General features: G+C 27.2%; 1 protein-coding gene and 1 long non-coding RNA gene across 2 annotated transcripts; both read left to right on the top strand.

Annotated features, from left to right (window-relative positions):
* Positions 1 to 11,564: 11,564 nt before the first annotated feature.
* On the top strand, positions 11,565 to 13,434 carry LOC122860714. The gene is made up of 2 exons (XR_006374451.1): positions 11,565 to 11,844; positions 11,916 to 13,434. It is a non-coding gene; the product is annotated as an uncharacterized LOC122860714 (long non-coding RNA).
* Positions 13,435 to 15,000: 1,566 nt separating this feature from the next.
* Positions 15,001 to 19,170, top strand: LOC122847800 (carboxypeptidase N subunit 2-like). Its single transcript, XM_044145656.1, has 4 exons — positions 15,001 to 15,109; positions 16,118 to 16,537; positions 18,690 to 19,087; positions 19,129 to 19,170. Exons 1-4 carry the CDS (start codon positions 15,001 to 15,003, stop codon positions 19,168 to 19,170), a joined length of 969 nt encoding a protein of 322 aa, XP_044001591.1.
* The last annotated feature ends 396 nt before the right edge of the window (positions 19,171 to 19,566 follow it).

Below are 19,566 nucleotides of genomic sequence, written 5' to 3'. Positions count from 1 at the left end.
AATATCAATCTTCGAATGACGGTAAAGATAAAAATTCTGCAAAATTATTCATTTATTCATATTTGCATTTAACTTCTTTATTACACAACTTTAAAAATTATACGTAATATAATATGTTCTTTTTGTCGAAATAAATTTTATCAAGTTAAAAATTAAAAAATTCAAGCAAATAAAATTTTATTCATCAACTCATTTTTTATTTTTTCTATGAATCAAATTTAAATCGGACAATATTGTCTCACCAGAGAAGAAAAAGCTATTTACATTTTTTATTATTATCACTCAATATTTGACATGAAAAAGGGTACAATATGTAAACATCTCGCATCTCTGAATTAAAAATTCGGAGACAATAACAATTTTTTTCTTTATCTAATCACTCGTCATGAAAGTAAAGTAAAAATAAAAAGGATAAAAATGAATAACAAATTAGTCCCGAGATTGAATTTGTTTCTGTTTAGATTTTGTAAATACTTTTTTTATTGTACAAACATATTATTTTATCTTCATTGCAATGTGTAATTGTGAATTGCATGTATACATTTCATGAACTATCTCGAGGTATACCCTACGTGCGCCTTCTGCGGTATAGATTTAAAATTCATTTTCTTCCTTATTGTTCAATATCATTCATCACACGGAAAAAAATTTTTAGCTGCAGTCACGAGGCGTTTGGATAGTTAAAAAAGGATAGTTGATTTAATAATCAAGCCCGATATATTAAAAAGACAATCGGTTAGTTATTCCAGCCGACTGGATAGCTAGCGTGGCTAACCAACTCGTCAGATTCGACATAATCTCAATGTCAACAGCTGTTGTGTTCATAACCTCTCTTTTTTGACAGATCCACCAAATTATTATTAACAATGACTAAAATAATCCATATAGTTATTAAAAATTTAGCATAAGATTTTGTATTCAAGTTGGCGTTTATTTGGTGCATCAAATTTAGTATAAAATTAATTAGATAATAATTTTAAAAATTAGTAAATGTACATTAATATATTGTTTGTACTTCGTATGTCTATATACTTATAGTTATGCATATACGCAATCCTAAATAGCTACTACAGCGATACCAGCTTGTCAGGCTTTGGATAGCTACCACAGCTATCCAAAGTGTAGCTAATGTAACGAGTAGGCACGCTGTTTTCACAAGAATAGTAACCTGTCAAATGTGGATTGCCAAAATAACAATCCTCTGCTAACTATCCAAAGGTTAGTTAGCCGTGGATAGGAGAGACAGCTATCCAGCTCGTTGCTGCAGCTAAAAATTTTTTTCCGTGCATCGTTGTGTATATAAATAAATATTATAAATTATATAATATCAATAATAGATATTAAAATATAATTTAATTGATGTGTCAATGTTATTGATAAATAATTTATTTTAATTTTATATAATGTTATAAATTTTAATATTTAAATGTTAAATAAAATAAATGGATTAATATTAATATAATGTTTTTTCTATTCTTTTCAGATATTTTTTGTCGTTAAAAAACAAAAATTAATAACATTAAAAAAATGCAATATTTAATGAAAATATTCGTGTTATTTTGTGTGATTGCAACTGCATTGGCTAGAAGTGGAAGTATCACTGTTAAAAACGTTGCGATATTCAATGTTGAGTATATACTACTAAAGATGGAAAAAGACAGTCTACAGAATCAGGAGATTTTAATGTATCAAAAACATAAAAAATACGTAATTGTATTTAAATTATAGGGAGAGCTCATAATTATTTTCTGAATAAAATGTTACTTTTATAATTCTATTGTTACTAAGTATAGGTAAAAAATCTCTCTTCAGTTGAATGTTTAATTTTTTTAATATTTATTTGGTATAATTCAAAATAAGCTGTACTGTTGCCTCTTGGCGATAACAAGTAAGTTGTCTTAAGGCGAAGCAATACCTTTGAAAAAAGCGTTTCACAAGAATCGCCCAAACTCTTTTAATATTGAACTTAGAGGCATGAAATTTTAAAGGTCAATATAAAATTGCATGGCCGATGGGCTGATTGTCTCAAAAATTGTTAATAACAAAAAAAAGTTATTAATAAATTACAGTTTTCTATAAAAACGCGATTGACCCGTTTTCATTCAAAAATGCATTCTCAGTTTCCAAAATTTGCAGGAGAACTTAGAATAATATGGCCGATGGGCTGATTATCTTAAAAATTGTAATTGTTGAAAAAATTTTTATTGTTTTTTTTAATAATCATTTAGTTTTTTTGCTTCTTTATCATGCACTGCTTTGTTGATGCTATGATATTTGGAACTACTAGAGGGCACTAAAAACGTGTTTAAAATCAGGTGCGTGAACCTAGCTTGCATATGTCTGAAAAATTTTCTAGGATACTAATATAATTAGAAGTGCTTGATTTGTACTATTTTGTACCTCAATTATTTTAATTAAAGGGTGGAATTTTCCAGATGACTTGAGGGGGAAAAAAATTGCTACAGACCCAAAATAATTTTTACTTATTTGTACCATCAAGCCCGAAATTTGTTCTTTGATAATAACAACGTAGAAAATATTTACTCCAAAATGTTAATGACTAATTGCATATCTATTTTAATAAACAACGTATTTCGATGTTTTATTTCCAAAATAGAAAGTCAGTTTGATCCAGGAAAGATCCCTTTTAAATGAACATTTTAAAAAATTTGGTTCCATTTTTATAAAAAAATTATTATAACTAAATTCGACCCTTCTGATTTCAATAAAAATATTTAAAAAATTCTATCCCCCCGGGAAAGGGTTAAAAAAAATTAATTAAAAATAAAATAATTGATTCCGCGATCCCTGTTAGAATTAGATAAAAATGTTTCAAATAAAAGTTGTAGAGAATAATATTTTAGGGGGGGTAAGTCAAATAAGTTTTTTTTTTTTAACCATCCGTTTTCGCGTAATTAATTTTTAAAGTTTTATATTTTTTGATTAACGCGTTTCCCCTCACGAGTCCCCACTCAAAACTCTCCTGCGCGACCGCAATAGATATATAAAAAAAAAGAGATAGTTTTATTTTGACCCGACGTTACCCGACGCTACTCGACTGTACCCGACTCGACGCACACACACACGCACAGCTGTTGTATTTACACGCACCGTGAAAGTATTAGTGACATAAATTTTTAAATTCGATTTCTATCAATTCTCTCAATTCTCGCGTCGTCGGCTCGGACTAACAACAAAAGCAATTGTTAATAAAAAAAGAATCTTAACAAATAGCCCGACCATTCAAAAATGCATCGATTTTGAAAATTTTTTTTTCGTCATATTATAAATTAAATGGACTATCGTATGCGCATAATAAAATTGCTATTTCTATTTTCTCGCGGCCCGTAATTATTTTTGAGGGAAAAAGGGTGGTTTTTTCGTGAAAATACCCTACAACGAAATTAAAGTACTACAATTAAAGGAAATTTCCCCGTTTTTATTTTATTTTTCGGTCAATTATTTAAAGAGTTATTCTATATTTCACGGACAAAAATATTTTTATTTTCAATTCTTTTCGCGACGCGTAATTATTTTTGGGGGAAAAGGGGTGGTTTTTTCGTGAAAATGCCCTGCAACGAAATTAAAGTACTACAATCAAAGAAAATTTTCCCGTTTTTATTTTATTTTTCCGTCGATTATCGAGAAAGTTATTCGATATTTCTCCGATCAAAATATTTTTTTTTCTATTCTTTTCGCGACGCGTAATTACTTTTGGTGGAAAAGGGGTAGTTATTTCGCGAAAATGCTATATATCAAAATTGATGTACTACAATTAAAGAAAATTTTCCCGTTTTTATTTTATTTTTCGGTCAATTATTAAAAAAGTTATTCGATATTTCACGGACAAAAATATTTTTATTTTCAATTCTTTTCGCGACGCGTAATTATTTTTGGGGAAAAAGGGGTGGTTTTTTCGCGAAAAAAAAAATTGTAATATATAGTAGAAAATGTGTAGATTATTATAAAATAGATAAATTTTTGTGTTTTGCCTAATAAACAATTAATATTTGCATAAACAAATAAAAATCTTTGAATTATCAAGTTTTTTTTTTAATTTGCGTTTATGTAAATATTTATTGTTATAAAGGCAAGACACAAAAATCTATTTATTTTATAATAATCTACATATTGTATACTATACATAACAATTTTTTTTTTTTGTAAATATCCCAAGATTGAATTGTTTAAACAATTTAATAACTTAAAATTATCAAATTTATACACTTTTTCTAGTGCGTCGAGTCGGGTACAGTCGAGTAGCGTCGGGTAACGTCGGGTCAAAATAAAACTATCTCTTTTTTTATATCTATCGCGGTCGCGCAGGAGAGTTTTGAGTGGGGACTCGTGAGGGGAAACGCTTTAATCAAAAAATATACAACTTTAAAAATTAATTACGCGAAAACGGATGGTTAAAAAAAAAAAACTTATTTGACTTACCCCCCCTAAAATATTGTCTTAGAGAGATAGATCTGGGCTAATTTGTACCTGTTTGTACCCAAAAGAACAAATTTGGGGTACAAAATATGTACCCCGATAGAAATAACAAAGTAATATTCATAGAATTTTTTTTTTTTTTTGATAAAAAAAACTCTTCTGAATAAAAAAAAATTATTCAAAAATATAGATTTTTGGATAATTGTTAATTACACATTTTTATTAATAATTGCATGGTGCCTTTAAATATAAATATTTTTAAATAATTTTTTTTTTATTTTAAAAAGCAGAACATTGTACATTAACAATAAAAATAAAGTATTGTAAATTAAAACGTTGTCACTTGTTTTTTTATTATTGTTATTAGGTATGAGTTCACTATGAAATGAATTTTTAATTTTTTGATTTTTTTTTCAATTAAAAATATTATACAGTTAATGAAAATATTAATAAAAATACAAAGTAAAAAAAAATGTTTTTTTTTATTAAAACTTCTATCCGATTTTGGAATTGATATTCTTATGTTAGTATTTCTGTTAATCAACGGCTAAAAAATATTTGAAAAGGCATAACTAAGTTGCTAGTAAATTAAAATATTATAATATTAAAATTGAAATAATACATTCGTGTATTTTTCTTTGAAAAATATATGTATTTTTTTTCAATATTTCACCTTTTTTCAATATGTGCACATTGAAAGTTTTCTTCTTCATAGAATACATGTAGACTTCTTCATTTATCTTACAATGAATAAGAGAAAAAAGAAAACGGATAGAAAAGCCAAACAATCAATTTGCATCGGTGCCCAGGTCTCTAGGGGCCTAAACATGATGTGAAACCTATTGAATTGTGTGTCATCACATATTCTTTTAAGTCATTGACATTGGCCCGACAACCTTACGATTCCGGTTTTGCACAGAAGAATTAAAAACTATAGGGAAAACTAACTTTTTTTTCGTAGATCTTTACACACATATATACACCATATTTGTGTAGACGCATGCATACGCCTACAAGTAGAAGAAGAAAAAAAAAATTTTCTTATTTACTCTTTTTCCTCGTTCTCATCTATAACGGTAAAATGTAAATCAATTTACGTGAGAACATTTTAGTAGGATATTTAATTGTTTCAATAAATATATATTCAAAATTAATACATATAATTATTTGTTCAACATAATATAACTTCAAAGAAAAAAAAATTATTATTTTTTCCTGTTATTATGATAAAAGATAATATCAAATATTCATAACAAAAAAAAAACACATTCTAGAAAGCTAAGTGCTCGTATACGGTAAGTGTGAAATATGATGTAATATTAATAATTTTTTTTAATTTGATACTTCATTTTCATAAAATGCTACATTATATAATAAACATTGGTCAGTTTTAGAAATACTAAAAAATATGTCATTACTATTATATTGATTATAAATAGCCTGTTCTAATGAAAAATAATTTTTAATAACTTCATTTTAAAATTTATAGATTTTTTTATTCAAATTTTCAAAAAAAAAAAAACAATTTTAATTTTCAGACGTCTAAAATCAACAAGTGTCCTACCAAAAAAGCCAGCTGAAACACCTCCTCCTCAGGTAAATATATATACATATATATAGAAGAATATACAAATTTTTTAAACAAAATGCTTGTCACTTGAAAAATCTGGAGCCCAAACGTTTGCTCACTGCATCGCCTCCTCAGAAATAAAAAATGGCCAAACTTGTTGAAAAGTTTTTGTTTTAATTATATAAAAATTTTGTAAATAAATAAAAAAAAAATTAATCTTTCGTCGGGATTTGAACCCGGGTCTTTCTGCTTGTGAGGCAAGTACTTTACGTCGAAGCCAGAAATCTTATGATAGATAATTGTGAAAATATACATAAGAATATGACTATACTAAATTCTTTTACTTTGCTGTTTAATCACATTTCTATTATTAACTTTCATGCAAATATAAAAAATTTTAATTTTATCAACTCTTTGTTCATATTTGTATGAGAAAGAAAGATAAAATCGGGAATAAAACAGCAAAGTAAAAAAATTTTATATCTATCATAAGATTTCTGGCTTCGAGGTAAAGTACTTGCCCCACAAGCTGATAGACCCGGGTTCAAATCCCGACGAAAGATTAAATTTTTTTTTTTTCCATTAAAATTTGAGTTAATTTTTCAAAAATCACGGCATAATTAAAATAAAAATTTTATGAAAATTTATAAGAATTTTATAAAAACTTCTTAACAAGTTTGCACATTTTTTATAAAATTTTTATAAAAATTTTATAAAATATTTCCGTAGGGGTCAAATTTATATAATAAATCTTTCTTTAAATTTATCTGACATTGAATTTATACATCTTCAATTTATTACAGACAAATATTGATGTTCATATCAAAGAACTGATGCCAGTAGAAAAAGACAAAAAAATATTGGACATTCCTATAGCATGCCATGAACGAAGTTCACTTGGACCCGAAGAACTTGAAGATTCCAAAATTTATTTACAATATGATCAAACTAAAAAAACTCCAGAAATTATCAATCATGATGAAGTCTTAAGAAATGGTAAAAATCGTTTTAGTATTTTAAATTCATTTGAATCAGTGATTTCAGTACCTTGAATTCATACGAAATCAGTGATTTCAATGTCTTGAAGTCATATGAAATCAGTGATTTCAATGCCTTGAAGTCATATAAATGACTTTGGCATTTTAGTAACTTTATTAAAAATTAAAATCAATTTCAGAAATTCCAAAAACAGCATATTCCGGGAAAATTGAGCAAAACTCAAGCTCAGTTCTTGAAAATAATAATTATTTTGTCGAGAGCGAAAATGACAGGAAGGATCTCAACTCATGTCACTTGTCATATAATGATTATAATGATCATAGTTATTCAATAAATTCTTCACTAAATGAAAGTGGGTATTTATCATCAGTTGACAATGATGAAGAGGTTGATTCAATCAATAACAATGACTACTCAATAAAAAATTTTGATGCAGATAGAAACAACATAGTAAACATTGATTATTTGTATGGTGAAATCCGTGCCAAATTTCGGCGACATGAAAAAGGGTTAAAACCATCTAATATTCCTCATTTCTGTTCAAGTGGATTAAATGAAGTTCGTATCATTGGACGAAGAGATATGGGATTGAGGGACAGGTTATTACTTGAATGTTCCACATGTGGGCATCAAGAAAAAATTTGGACAATGCCTTATGTATCAACTTTTGGCCTTGAGTTGCATACAGCTGCAGTGGTAGGAACATTGACTTCAGGTATTGGTTATTCAACTTTGGAGGAAATATTTGCTTCATTAAATATACGTATTATGACGGAAAAAATTTACATAAAGCATCGCACTAAAATTGGAAAATATATTGAATCATTGTCTGATGAAGTAATGAAAGAAGCTGCTGAGGAAGAGTTCAGGTTAGCTGCTGAAGTTGGTAACGTAACTCCTTGTGGAAAATATGCTAAAATAGCTGTTATTAGTGATATGCAATGGAGTAAAAGGAGCTACCGAAATGGTGGATATAATGCGCTTTCTGGAACAGCAATAATAATAGGTGCACGCACAGGTAAAGTTATTCATTGCAAAGTATATAATAAAACATGTGCAACGTGTGAACGAGCTGTTACTGAGAAAGAAAAAATAGTACGACTTCATCCATGTGTACATAACTGGAGCGGTACTTCAACAGGGATGGAACCAGCTGGTGTTCTTGATGGTTTTTTGTCCAGTGTAGAGAAATTTAATTTAATCTATGAAACTCTTATCTGCGATGGTGATAGTAGTGTGATGGACAAAATTAAAAATGAGAATCCTTATCAAAAATGGAATGTTGATGTAAAAAAAATTGAATGCAAAAACCATTTATTTAGAAATTTATGTAAAAAGCTTGATGCAGTGTCTATCATGCCAATGTTGTATCCTCCCCCTAAGTCAGTGTGTTATGTAGGAGACTTACGAGCCTATATTAAAAGCACAGGATTAAGTATGCGAAGGGTAATAGAGGACGCAATGGCAAAGCATATCAATTCAGATGTACCACGTGAAGAAAAAATTATGAATCTTATAAACGATATAAAAAGCGTAACGAAATCATTTTTGGTAAACATGAAAACTGTCTTCCCGGTACCAAAGACTGTGAAAAATTTTAAATGTGATTGTATAGAAATCCTTAGTAAGAATGGAATGTTGTATCCAATTCAAAGAGCTGTTGAATTTTATCAAACCATGCTGATAGCCTTTAGAAGACCAGACGAATAATCCTGCTGAGGGCTTCAACTCGGTTTTGAATAAATTGATTGGTGGCAAACGTATAAATTTTACTAAATCTAATTGTTACAAGCTTCGAGCTTTATGTACAGTGGTACAATACAATGGTCAAAATATTTTATCTAAAATTATAGAGTATTGCGCAAAGTCGGTTCCTCAAGTAATTACTAAAATGGAAAAAACGAGACAAAATCACCGGGAGGCTGTCCGAGAATATCGAAATCAGCATGAAACACAAAGGCTGGCTTGGGATGGTCCAGATGAAGACTATGGTCCAAATGCCTCTAAGCCTGACATGGAAAAGCCAATGTTTGATTTAAAAAAAAAAAAACTTTTATTAGACTTGGAAACCAATCAGCTAAATCGTAACAAAATATTTGAAGAAACTTTAGGTCAATCAAAATGTGCGAAATGGCATGAACTACGTCAAAAAATGATTACTGCGTCTAAGATGCAGGCAATATGTACAGCGATGAAAAAGGGAACAATTTCTGTACTACAAAATCGAGTAAAACAAATTTATAATCATCATCAAATTAAAACTGTCCACACAATGATAGGCGTAGAAAAAGAAAAAGATGCAATTGAACAGCTAGAGAAAAAAATTGGAAAAAAAATAAATAAATCTGGCCTTTTTATTGATCCAGAGTACTCATATATTGGTGCAAGTCCAGATGGCTTAATTGATGATGATGGCATTGTTGAAGTCAAAGCACTTGCCGCAGATTTTGAAAAGTATGCGAATCACCAAGATTTCGACTGCCGTTTAACTATTCTTGGTAAACCATCGTACGAGCGTTTTTTCAAGAACGGTAATAAAAAAAAAGAAAAAACAGACCTAACCAAAATGAACGAGAATCACCCTCATTACTATCAAGTTCAAGGCCAGCTGCATATAACAAGACGTCAATATTGTATTTTCGCAGTATATACTGCAACTGGTATACATAGTATTAGAGTTGAAAAAGATAATAAGTTTTGGGAAGTCAATATCATCAAGTACTTGACAGAATTTTTTGAAGAATGGTATCTCCCAGAGCTCGTTGACAGCCGAACGATGCGGAACAAAGAAATTCGTGTACCAGAGAAATATGTCACATCAATGAGCCAGAATCATGTAGAACACAAAAAAAGATCACTGGTTGGAAAATTAAAAATTGTACATAAAAAACGAAAAACAGGTTTTCATAAATTAAGCATATCAATGATGCCTCCTCTTGATGAATACTTTAATAATTTAATAAGCGTCAGGATTCAAAATACCGATGTAACACTTCGTAATCTTTGTATATATAACTCGTTTATACACGGACTTATGATTTCATATACAGCAGATAGAGAGTTTCAACAATTTATTGAAAAAAATAATCATCCATTTTTTATGGTTTTTTTAGAGATTGTAAATGCTCGTGAAAAAAAGGAAAAAGAATTAAAATGGATTATGTTCTTACACGAAAATTTTATCAACGATAACGACAATAATAACAGTAATAATAATTGTTTCTCATATGATATGAAGGGAGATGCACCAGAGATGATTAATAAATTGCTGGAAGGCTTGAGTTCAAGCTTTTTAACTTATGTATGCCCTGATAAATGTCAGGATATGGAGTCATTTCAACGGACAATAATTTTCATATGTTTAACAAGTGATGATCTTACTGACTTATCACATTACATTAATAAACGTGTTCTAAGAGATCATAAAAAATGTCAAGAATGTTCAAAAGAATATGTTAAAAGACATGTATTTGGTGATTTGGTTATCCTAGAAACAGTAAGATCAGGAAGTGATAATGTATTCACGACTCTAACACTCCAAGACATTCCACAACAGTTAAGTCTTGGTGGTAATTACTATGCATTAAAATTTTTAATTGATTATGATCCTCCTGTACGAGATGGAATTGGGCATTACACATGTTATTGCATGAAAGATAATGGGTTTGTTTTTATTAATGACATGCTTCTCCATAAAACCGAAAATGTAGATACGGGCAAAAAAGTGAATCCATGCTTGATTGTATATTACAAAATCAAGCAATTGAAAATCGAAAAGTAATTGTGTGTATATACGTATATATGTGTATGTGTATATGAATGTTATTTTTATAAAAATTAATTGTTAAATAAAAAACGTAAAGAAAACGATTGTTATTATTATTAATTGATTAATTCAATATATCATTTGAATAAATTAAATTCGTATATAATAATTAAAAAATATTGCAGTACAGTGGGCACTGCACTTAATTATATTTTCATCTCATTTTCACTTGTTTTCACTGTGCATATATATGTCAACATGTTGGTTTACATCAGAAAATTTTGCACAGAGGGCACTACATTTGAATATATTTTCAGTTCATTTCCACTGTGTAAATCTGCCATTACATGTCAGTTGACACCGTAACTAAGGCCCAAAACAGAAGAAAGAGAGAGAAAGAAAATGTGCAAGGATGTGCGCAGTGCAATAGTGCAAAATAGATTAGACCTTATAAACGTTGATAGGTGTATATGTTTGTGAGGTTATAATTGTGCGAGCTAGTTATAATAAACAAACAATTATTGTTAAAAAAAAATTTTTAAAAAGTGATTTTAAAAGTTTATGCTGTGCCAATCAGTGAAAAGTTTAATAACTAGTGAACGTATATTAATATTGATATATAATTTGAGTTTGCTCAATTGCCAAAAAAATTACAATAAGACATATGTGCTTTGATATTTTGTTAGTACAATATATTTTGTACAAGTATATTGGGTAAGTATAATTTAGTTAGTACAAGTTTAACTTTAATTAATTCAATAATTTTATAATTTTATTTTCTAGTAACCTTTTAAGCGGATGTTTGTTATGAAAAAAAGTCGCTTAATTTATTAAAAGATGTGAAATGTTTGTTGACATATCTGAATGTATGTACTTCAAACGGTTGCAATCAAACAATATGAAATATGAAATATGTCTGGCAAAGACAATATTATAACCAAGTATATTTTGACAAGTGTAAATCATAGATTGGGAATGTCAGAATTATTTAATTGTTGATTGTTTACTTAATATAAATGTTTGTCAATCACACTGCAATAGCCAGATTGATTGGTATAGTATATGTACATGGGTAAGTGGAAAAATGTTAAAATTAAAAAATACTAAAAGTAATAATGTTGCCATGACTTTTGTTTTTTGCAGATTTGTCTCTTCTGGATTGAAGTTGTACTTTGAACGCTTTATAAAGTGACTGACGTGAAAAATTAAAGTGTTTATTTATATAGCTCTATTCCTATTTAACTATCTGTCGGGATTCTACCACTTACTTTCTCCAGTTTTTTTTCTCTATCAATTGTCATATCAACTAACAAATATTAATCAACACATAATCTAAACGAATATAATGTCAAACGCTATTGCTAGAAAACATTAAAAAAAATAGTTGTTAGGTTTTTTGCGTGGTCTTTTATATTCAGCATGTAACTCAAATCTTGCCAAAAAAAAAAAAAAGAATCTACTGACCAATTATTTCAATATTTATATATGATTAAATATATATAATTTTATATGTTTATATGTGCATATATATATTAAATATGCATGATATAAAATTATATTGCATGATGTAATTAAAAAATGGCTAATTATTTCAATATTTATATATGATTAAATATATATAATTTTATATGTTTATATGGCCATATATATATTAAATATGCATGATATAAAATTATATTGCATGATGTAATTAAAAAATGATCTAAGTTTTGGTTTTTTGAAAAAAAATGTAATTGTATACATATGCATGCATATATACATACATTATATTTCTTTAATTAATAATATTAAAATTACAATAGTAATAATCAATATTTTTTATAATTACGAATATTATAAGGCAAATTTTTACAAACTTTTTTTTGTTTGTAGAATTGCCATAACGTAAAACGTGAAACGTTATTTCTAAAAAAACATTAAAGATAATAGCTGTTATGATTTTTGCATGGTCTTTTATATTTAGCATGTAGCTCAAATCTTGTGAAAAAAAAATAAAGTCTAGTGACCAATTACTTCAATATTCATATATGATTAAATATATATAATTTTATATGTTTATATGTGCATATATATATTAAATATGCATGATATAAAATATATAAAATGATGTAATTAAAAAACGATCCAAGACGTTATTAGAATTTGTTATTGTATGCATATGTAATCTATTTCTGTTTATAGAATGAAAAATCATTTTGAATTCGACATTTTAAATAATGAAAAAATTATTGCATGATTTAAATATGCATGTAATTTCAATTAGATTAAACAAAAATGTAAAATGCATGTAATAATTTTGTGGTGATTATTTTTTTTGCATGCCACTTTATAATCAGCCTTATATTTATTATCTATTTTATAAGAAATTTATTAGCACTCTTTTTAGTGTGTATGAAAGATTGTTTATGTACACTGTATATAACTTATAATTCTTTTTATTTAAACATTGGGTTCTATATCATATATTGTTTAACAAATTAAAATATATGAAACCTTATATGTTGTAAAGCATGGTTATATAGATTTAAGGTAAAAATTTGACCGGCTGCGCCGATGTATGGGCCCAATTGTTTTTGGGACTCATAGATGGGGCAGCAGTCTGCTCCATCGATAAATATAGGTTAGGGTTCACTTGAAACCAAAGGTATTGCTTCGCCTTAAATTTAAAAGAAGCGACAAGTAAATAATAAATATAGCAATTTTTTTGCAACTCAAACGAATATTTGTCTTATGATAAAAAGAACAATTTGGTGAATTTCTATATATATGAACTGATAATAAAATGATAAAAATTAAATGTATTATTTTTTGGTAGACGTTGAAAGTATAAAAAGAAGTGAATATAAATTTGAAACATCTATTCAGACATTTGACTGATGTAACTTCACATTTAACATTGTGCTACGTCGCATTTGATACTTCATAATCGATTAATTAAAAAAAATTATATACTTGAAATTTATCCACGGGGTAATGACAGTTTAAAATCAGTGCTTCATTGTAATATACATCCACAATGAATTTTAATAGAATTATGTGGATAATAATTAAATTATTATTAATATATCCATCATCGTTGGTTTTTTCGGAGACACATTATTGTTATAGAACAATGATGGGAACCTACAAAAACTGTAGGACAGGTAATTGGACATTTTTTAGAGACAGCGATTCGGCTATAAAAATATATCCTGATAAAATTGAAATAACAAATAAAAAAGTTAACGTCTTTCAAAATAATGCATTCAAAAATACTCCATCATCTTCATCAATTAAACATTTACAACTTAATTTGGCTGACATTGAATTGCAAATTGAACCACGTGCATTTTCAAATTTAGCAGCATTGGAAAATTTGGAAATTAATTCAGCCTCTGTTTTGTTGGACACTGATATTTTTTATAGTTTAAATAATTTAAAATATCTGAAAATTCAAGTGGCCAATGAAACACAATCATATCTCAATGATTTGCTGGATACTCATCCAAATTTACATAAATTGGAATTTGTTAATCATCAAGATGTCGACATTTGCGATTTCACAAGACAAAATACTTCTCTCAATATATTTGAACTTCAATATACTGGTGGTTCTATGACAGTAGTAACACGTCAATCATTTAATTGTTTAAAAAATCTTCAACAGCTTACAATACGAGAGAGCAATTTAACTTTAATTTCAGCTGGTGCATTTAATGTATTGAAGAAGTTAAAAAAAATATCTATCGTATCAAATGATAAACTGACTCATATAGCCTCAAATGTATTTAATACTGTTCGAAGTCTAGAAGTGATTGACTTGAGTAATAATTCAATAAATGAAATTGATAATGGAGCATTAACAATAGAAGATGGTAAACTAGCATTACTTAATTTGAGCTACAACTTATTGGAAATTATTAAAGAAGGAACTTTTAAGAATATAAAATGCAATGTTATTGATCTTACACAAAGTCAAATTGTTGCTATTCTTGATGGAGCATTTAATTCCTCACATATCCATAAAATTTATCTATTCAATAATTATTTGTTTACTATTAATAATTTAAAGTGGGGTTTTAATGATGATACAATTGTTTATTATGAATATATAAATTATAATACTGCCGTAAATCCGTATAATAATTTTGGAAATAAATCAGTGAAATTAATAAATTTAATCAATTTCAATGACAGTATATGTTACTTCAGTAAGTTATATTATTTTCAAATTTGTAAAACAACAAGCATGAAGCTTAAATTAGTCAAAAATCTTATTGATAATTGGCAACCTTCAACACTCGAAATAACCGACTACAATATTTCATCAATTGAAGAGAATGCATTTCAGGATTTGAGTATAAAAATTTTAATAATTAATTCTTTTGCTACGATATTGTCCTTATATCCTTCTTCATTTACTGGATTGGAAAGACTTGAATATCTTAAACTCAATACTCTGCCAATTGAAATCAAATCAAGTATTTTTGACTGTCTAACGTCATTAAGATCTCTAGAAATTACAGTAGATGAATCATCCACTATACCTCCATGTCAATTATTTAAAAATGTTAAATTATTAGAAGCTTTATTACTGTCTCATGAAGATAAAGTCGATATTTGTGATAAAAACTTATGCACAAATGATCATTTTAATTTACCAAGTCTTTATTATGAATATGGAAAATTTACAAATTTAAAACAACTTGCTTTTTCATGTTTAAAGCAACTTGAACAGATTTCTGTAACTAATAGCAATCTAGAAACGATTGAATCCTTTGCATTTGACGGTCTTGTCAATATTAAATATTTATTATTATCATCAAATCAAATACAAACAATTGATAGTAATGTATTTACGAATTTGAATTTATCATTGCTTGACTTGAGTTATAATTTGGTAACGCATATTAAAAAAGAAACATTTTATGGATTGAAAACAAAAGCATTGGATATTTCCTATAATAAAATTATTGAAATTGATAATAGTGCATTTAAAGATATACATCTTGATCATCTTTATTACCATAATAATAGTGGTGTTTTTAATAACACTCGATTTTGGTTTATTGATGATTCTCAAATTGAAGCACATTGTGTTATTTATAAATTATACAAAATTTGTATGAAGAACAAATCTTTATCATCTGTTTCCTTACAAAATCCCGAGAAAAATTTATTTTCAAGTTCTTTTACGTTACCCAGTAACAAACTTGAATTCATTGGAGATAAAATATCGTCAATCAATAAATATGCATTCAAAAATTCAAATATTGAATTATATTTGAAAACATTAATCATACATAAAACAATTAAAAGTGAATTTATTGTTCATCCAAAATCATTTGATGGTTTAAAAAAATTAGAAAATTTAGTATTAGATGTTGGACCAATTTCTCTTCAAGAAAATTTATTTGATCCATTAATATCACTCAATTATCTTCGTATTGAAATTAAATATAATCCACAATCACCTTTACGATATATTAATAATGTATTGAAAACTGTTCCAAGTATAAGAGTATTGGAAATTTTAAATAGTGATTCAATTAATATTTGTGATAATCCAATATCCAATGAGAATTCACTGCCACTTACTGGGCTATATTATACAGGTGGTTCAATAATTACATTACCAACAAATTCATTAATTTGTTTATGGAATTTGGAAAAATTGTCAATATCAAAAACACAATTGACGACAATTGAAGCTGGTGTATTTGATTCAATGACCGTTCTCAAATATATATACTTGGCATTCAACAAATTAACTCATATTTCTACTGGTATTTTCAATAGTCTTAATAATTTAATCACACTCGAGCTAAATCATAATAAAATAATTGAAATCGATGATAAATCATTGATGAAATCCAGTGAAAATAATCTACACCTTCTCAATTTAAGTTACAATGAATTTTCATTCATTAAAAAAGATACTTTTGCAGGTTTTAAATGCAGTCAGTTGGATCTATCACACAACAAAATTAGTCACATTGAAGATGATGCATTTAAAGATACAAAAATTCATGATATATTTTTATTTAATAATTTTATCATGTACGTAAAAATGAAAGCCTGGAAGATTCCTTTATATACTTTTGTTCATGTTAAAAAACCATCGTATTTCATATCATTCTGTTCAGGAAAACGAACAAGAGTTTGTGATCATTCGGGATTATGTGAGTCCAAATGCTTTGATTACAATTCCAGTCCACCAGGATTGGGATAAAGTAAATTAAAATACCAATATCATACTTGCTAATAATCTAACTTACTATTGCATTTAATTGAAAAATAAATATTAATCATCTAACTACTTGTTTATCATATTTATATACGAACCAATAATATTTAATCGTTTATGTAATCAATTCAAAACCATAATTAATATTGTGATTATATAAGTATCTTTTGCCAATGAAGTAGATAGAATTTAAAAAAATCAAGTTAATTATATAAGGAAAAATATAAAACCACTTGGCAACACAATTGTCACGTCATGATTTAATTTCTATGAAAAATAAATAACGAGCTTTTGTTAATGAGATAAGATAAATGAGAATCAGGTCAGTGAAAAAAAAAAAAAGCACCATTTATTTGAATTATTTAATTAAAGTCTGTTGTAACAAATTATGAAAAAATTAACCGACATAATTAATTCCATGTCTGCGATTATAATTTATAATACATTTCATCTTTTTTTTTTTTTTTTATTCAAAGTGTACTTTTATACAAGTCATAAGATAACTGTTTCACCAAAAAAAAAACCTTGAAATTTTTTTTCTAAATTTCATCACATAACATAATGATATTCAATGTTTAAAATAGATGATAATTTTTTATTCATTCGAAAATCAACTAAAAAGTTATTCAAGATTCAAATTAGATTTTTATATGGAAAAATTTTATATAAAAAGAAAAAAAAAATTAAATGAATGATAGTTGTTTGAATAAAGCATTTATCAACCAATATTAGTAACTTAAATAAATATTTATATGATGATAAGAAAGGATTCGGTAAATTTCATTAAAATTGTATCCACGCTAAAAAAATATACTGATAATAAAAATGTAAGGGATTATAATATTAATTTTGGTTGAGGAGTGATATAAAAAGAAAAAATTAACTCTTAATGTCTGCAGTAACTCTGATAACATATTGTCAGTAAAACAAGTGGTTCATTCAATATATTTTCATAATGAATAATAGTGGAATTTCGTGGATAGTAATTAAATTATTATTATTCCATATATCGTTTGTTTTTTCTAACACAATTTATTGTCATAAAACTATCATGGGAACCTACAAAAGTTGTGAAGCAGGTAATTGGATATTTTTTAAAGAAAACGATTCAAATATTGAAAAACATCCTGATAAAATTGAAATAACAAATGAAAAAGTTAACGTCTTTCAAAATAAAGCACTAGAAAATATATTATCATCTTCATCCATCAAATCATTACAACTCAATCTGGCTGATGTAAAATTACATATTGAACCACGTGCATTTTCAAATTTAGCAGCATTGGAAAATTTGGAAATTAATTCAGCCTCTGTTTTGCTGGACACTGATATTTTTTATGGTTTAAATAATTTAAAATATCTGAAAATTCAAGTGGCCAATGAAACACAATCATATCTCAATGATTTGCTGGATAAACATTTGAATTTACATAAATTGGAATTTGTTAATCATCAAGATGTCGACATTTGCGATTTCACAAGACAAAATACTTCTCTCAATATATTTGAACTTCAATATACTGGTGGTTCTATGACAGTAGTAACACGTCAATCATTTTATTGTTTAAAAAATCTTCAACAGCTTACAATACGAGAAAGCAATTTAACTTTAATTTCATCTGGTTCATTTAATGTATTGAAGAAATTAAAAAAAGTGTCTTTCATATCAAATAATAAATTGACTCATATAGCTTCAAATGTATTTAATGTCCGAAACTTGGAAATTATTGACTTGAGTAATAATTCAATAAATAAAATTGATAAAGAAGCATTTGAAATTGTGAGTAACAAATTAACATTACTCAACTTGAGCTACAACTCGCTGGACATTATTGAAGAAGGAATTTTTAAAAATATAAAATGTAAAGTTATTGATTTTAGACAGAATCGTATTGTTGATATTGCTGATAATGCATTCAATACGTCACATGTTGATACATTAAATCTACTTGACAATTATTTCTCGACTTTTAATCGTTCAAAGTGGGGTCTCAATGATAATACCATTGTTTATATGGAATATATGCAGTCTGATATTGCATTCAGTCCATCCAATAAATCAATAAGTCTAATCGATCCAAATGATGACGTATGTTACTTCAGCCAATATTATTATTTTAAAATTTGTAGAACATCAAGCATGGAACTGAAATTAGTAAAAAATCTTATTGATAATTGGCAACCTACAAGACTTGAGATAACAGACGACAATATTTCATCAATTAAAGAAAATGCATTTCTGAATATTAATATAAAAGTTTTAACAATAAATTCTGCTGCGAAAAATTTTACGCTATTACCTGCATCATTTGCTGGATTCAACGATCTTAAAGTTCTAAAACTCAATACTAAGCCAATCCGAATTGAATCATATATTTTTGATAATGTAATATCATTAAAGTTTCTTGAAATTTCAGTTGATGAATCTTCTAATATTTCTTTGTGTCAATTATTTACGAATCTCATATTTTTTGATAGTTTATATCTTACTCATCAAAATAAAATTGATATTTGTGATAAAAAAAAATGCATGAATAATAATAATAATTTTAATATATCAACTCTTCA

The sequence above is a fragment of the Aphidius gifuensis genome, linkage group LG1, assembly GCF_014905175.1.
Source record: "Aphidius gifuensis isolate YNYX2018 linkage group LG1, ASM1490517v1, whole genome shotgun sequence".
NCBI lineage: Eukaryota > Metazoa > Arthropoda > Insecta > Hymenoptera > Braconidae > Aphidius > Aphidius gifuensis.
Note: the sequence above shows the minus strand (reverse complement) of the source record. Positions and strands in the feature narration are given on the sequence as shown.

Coding starts and splice junctions, on each gene's coding strand:
- LOC122847800 (XM_044145656.1), top strand. CDS start 15,001: ATGAAGCTTAAATTAGTCAAAAATCTTATTGATAATTGGCAACCTTCA. Junction 15,110..16,117: donor GAATGCATTTCAGGATTTGA/GTATAAAAATTT, acceptor TAAAAAAATTAG/AAAATTTAGTATTAGATGTT. Junction 16,538..18,689: donor ATTAACTCATATTTCTACTG/GTATTTTCAATA, acceptor TGACTCATATAG/CTTCAAATGTATTTAATGTC.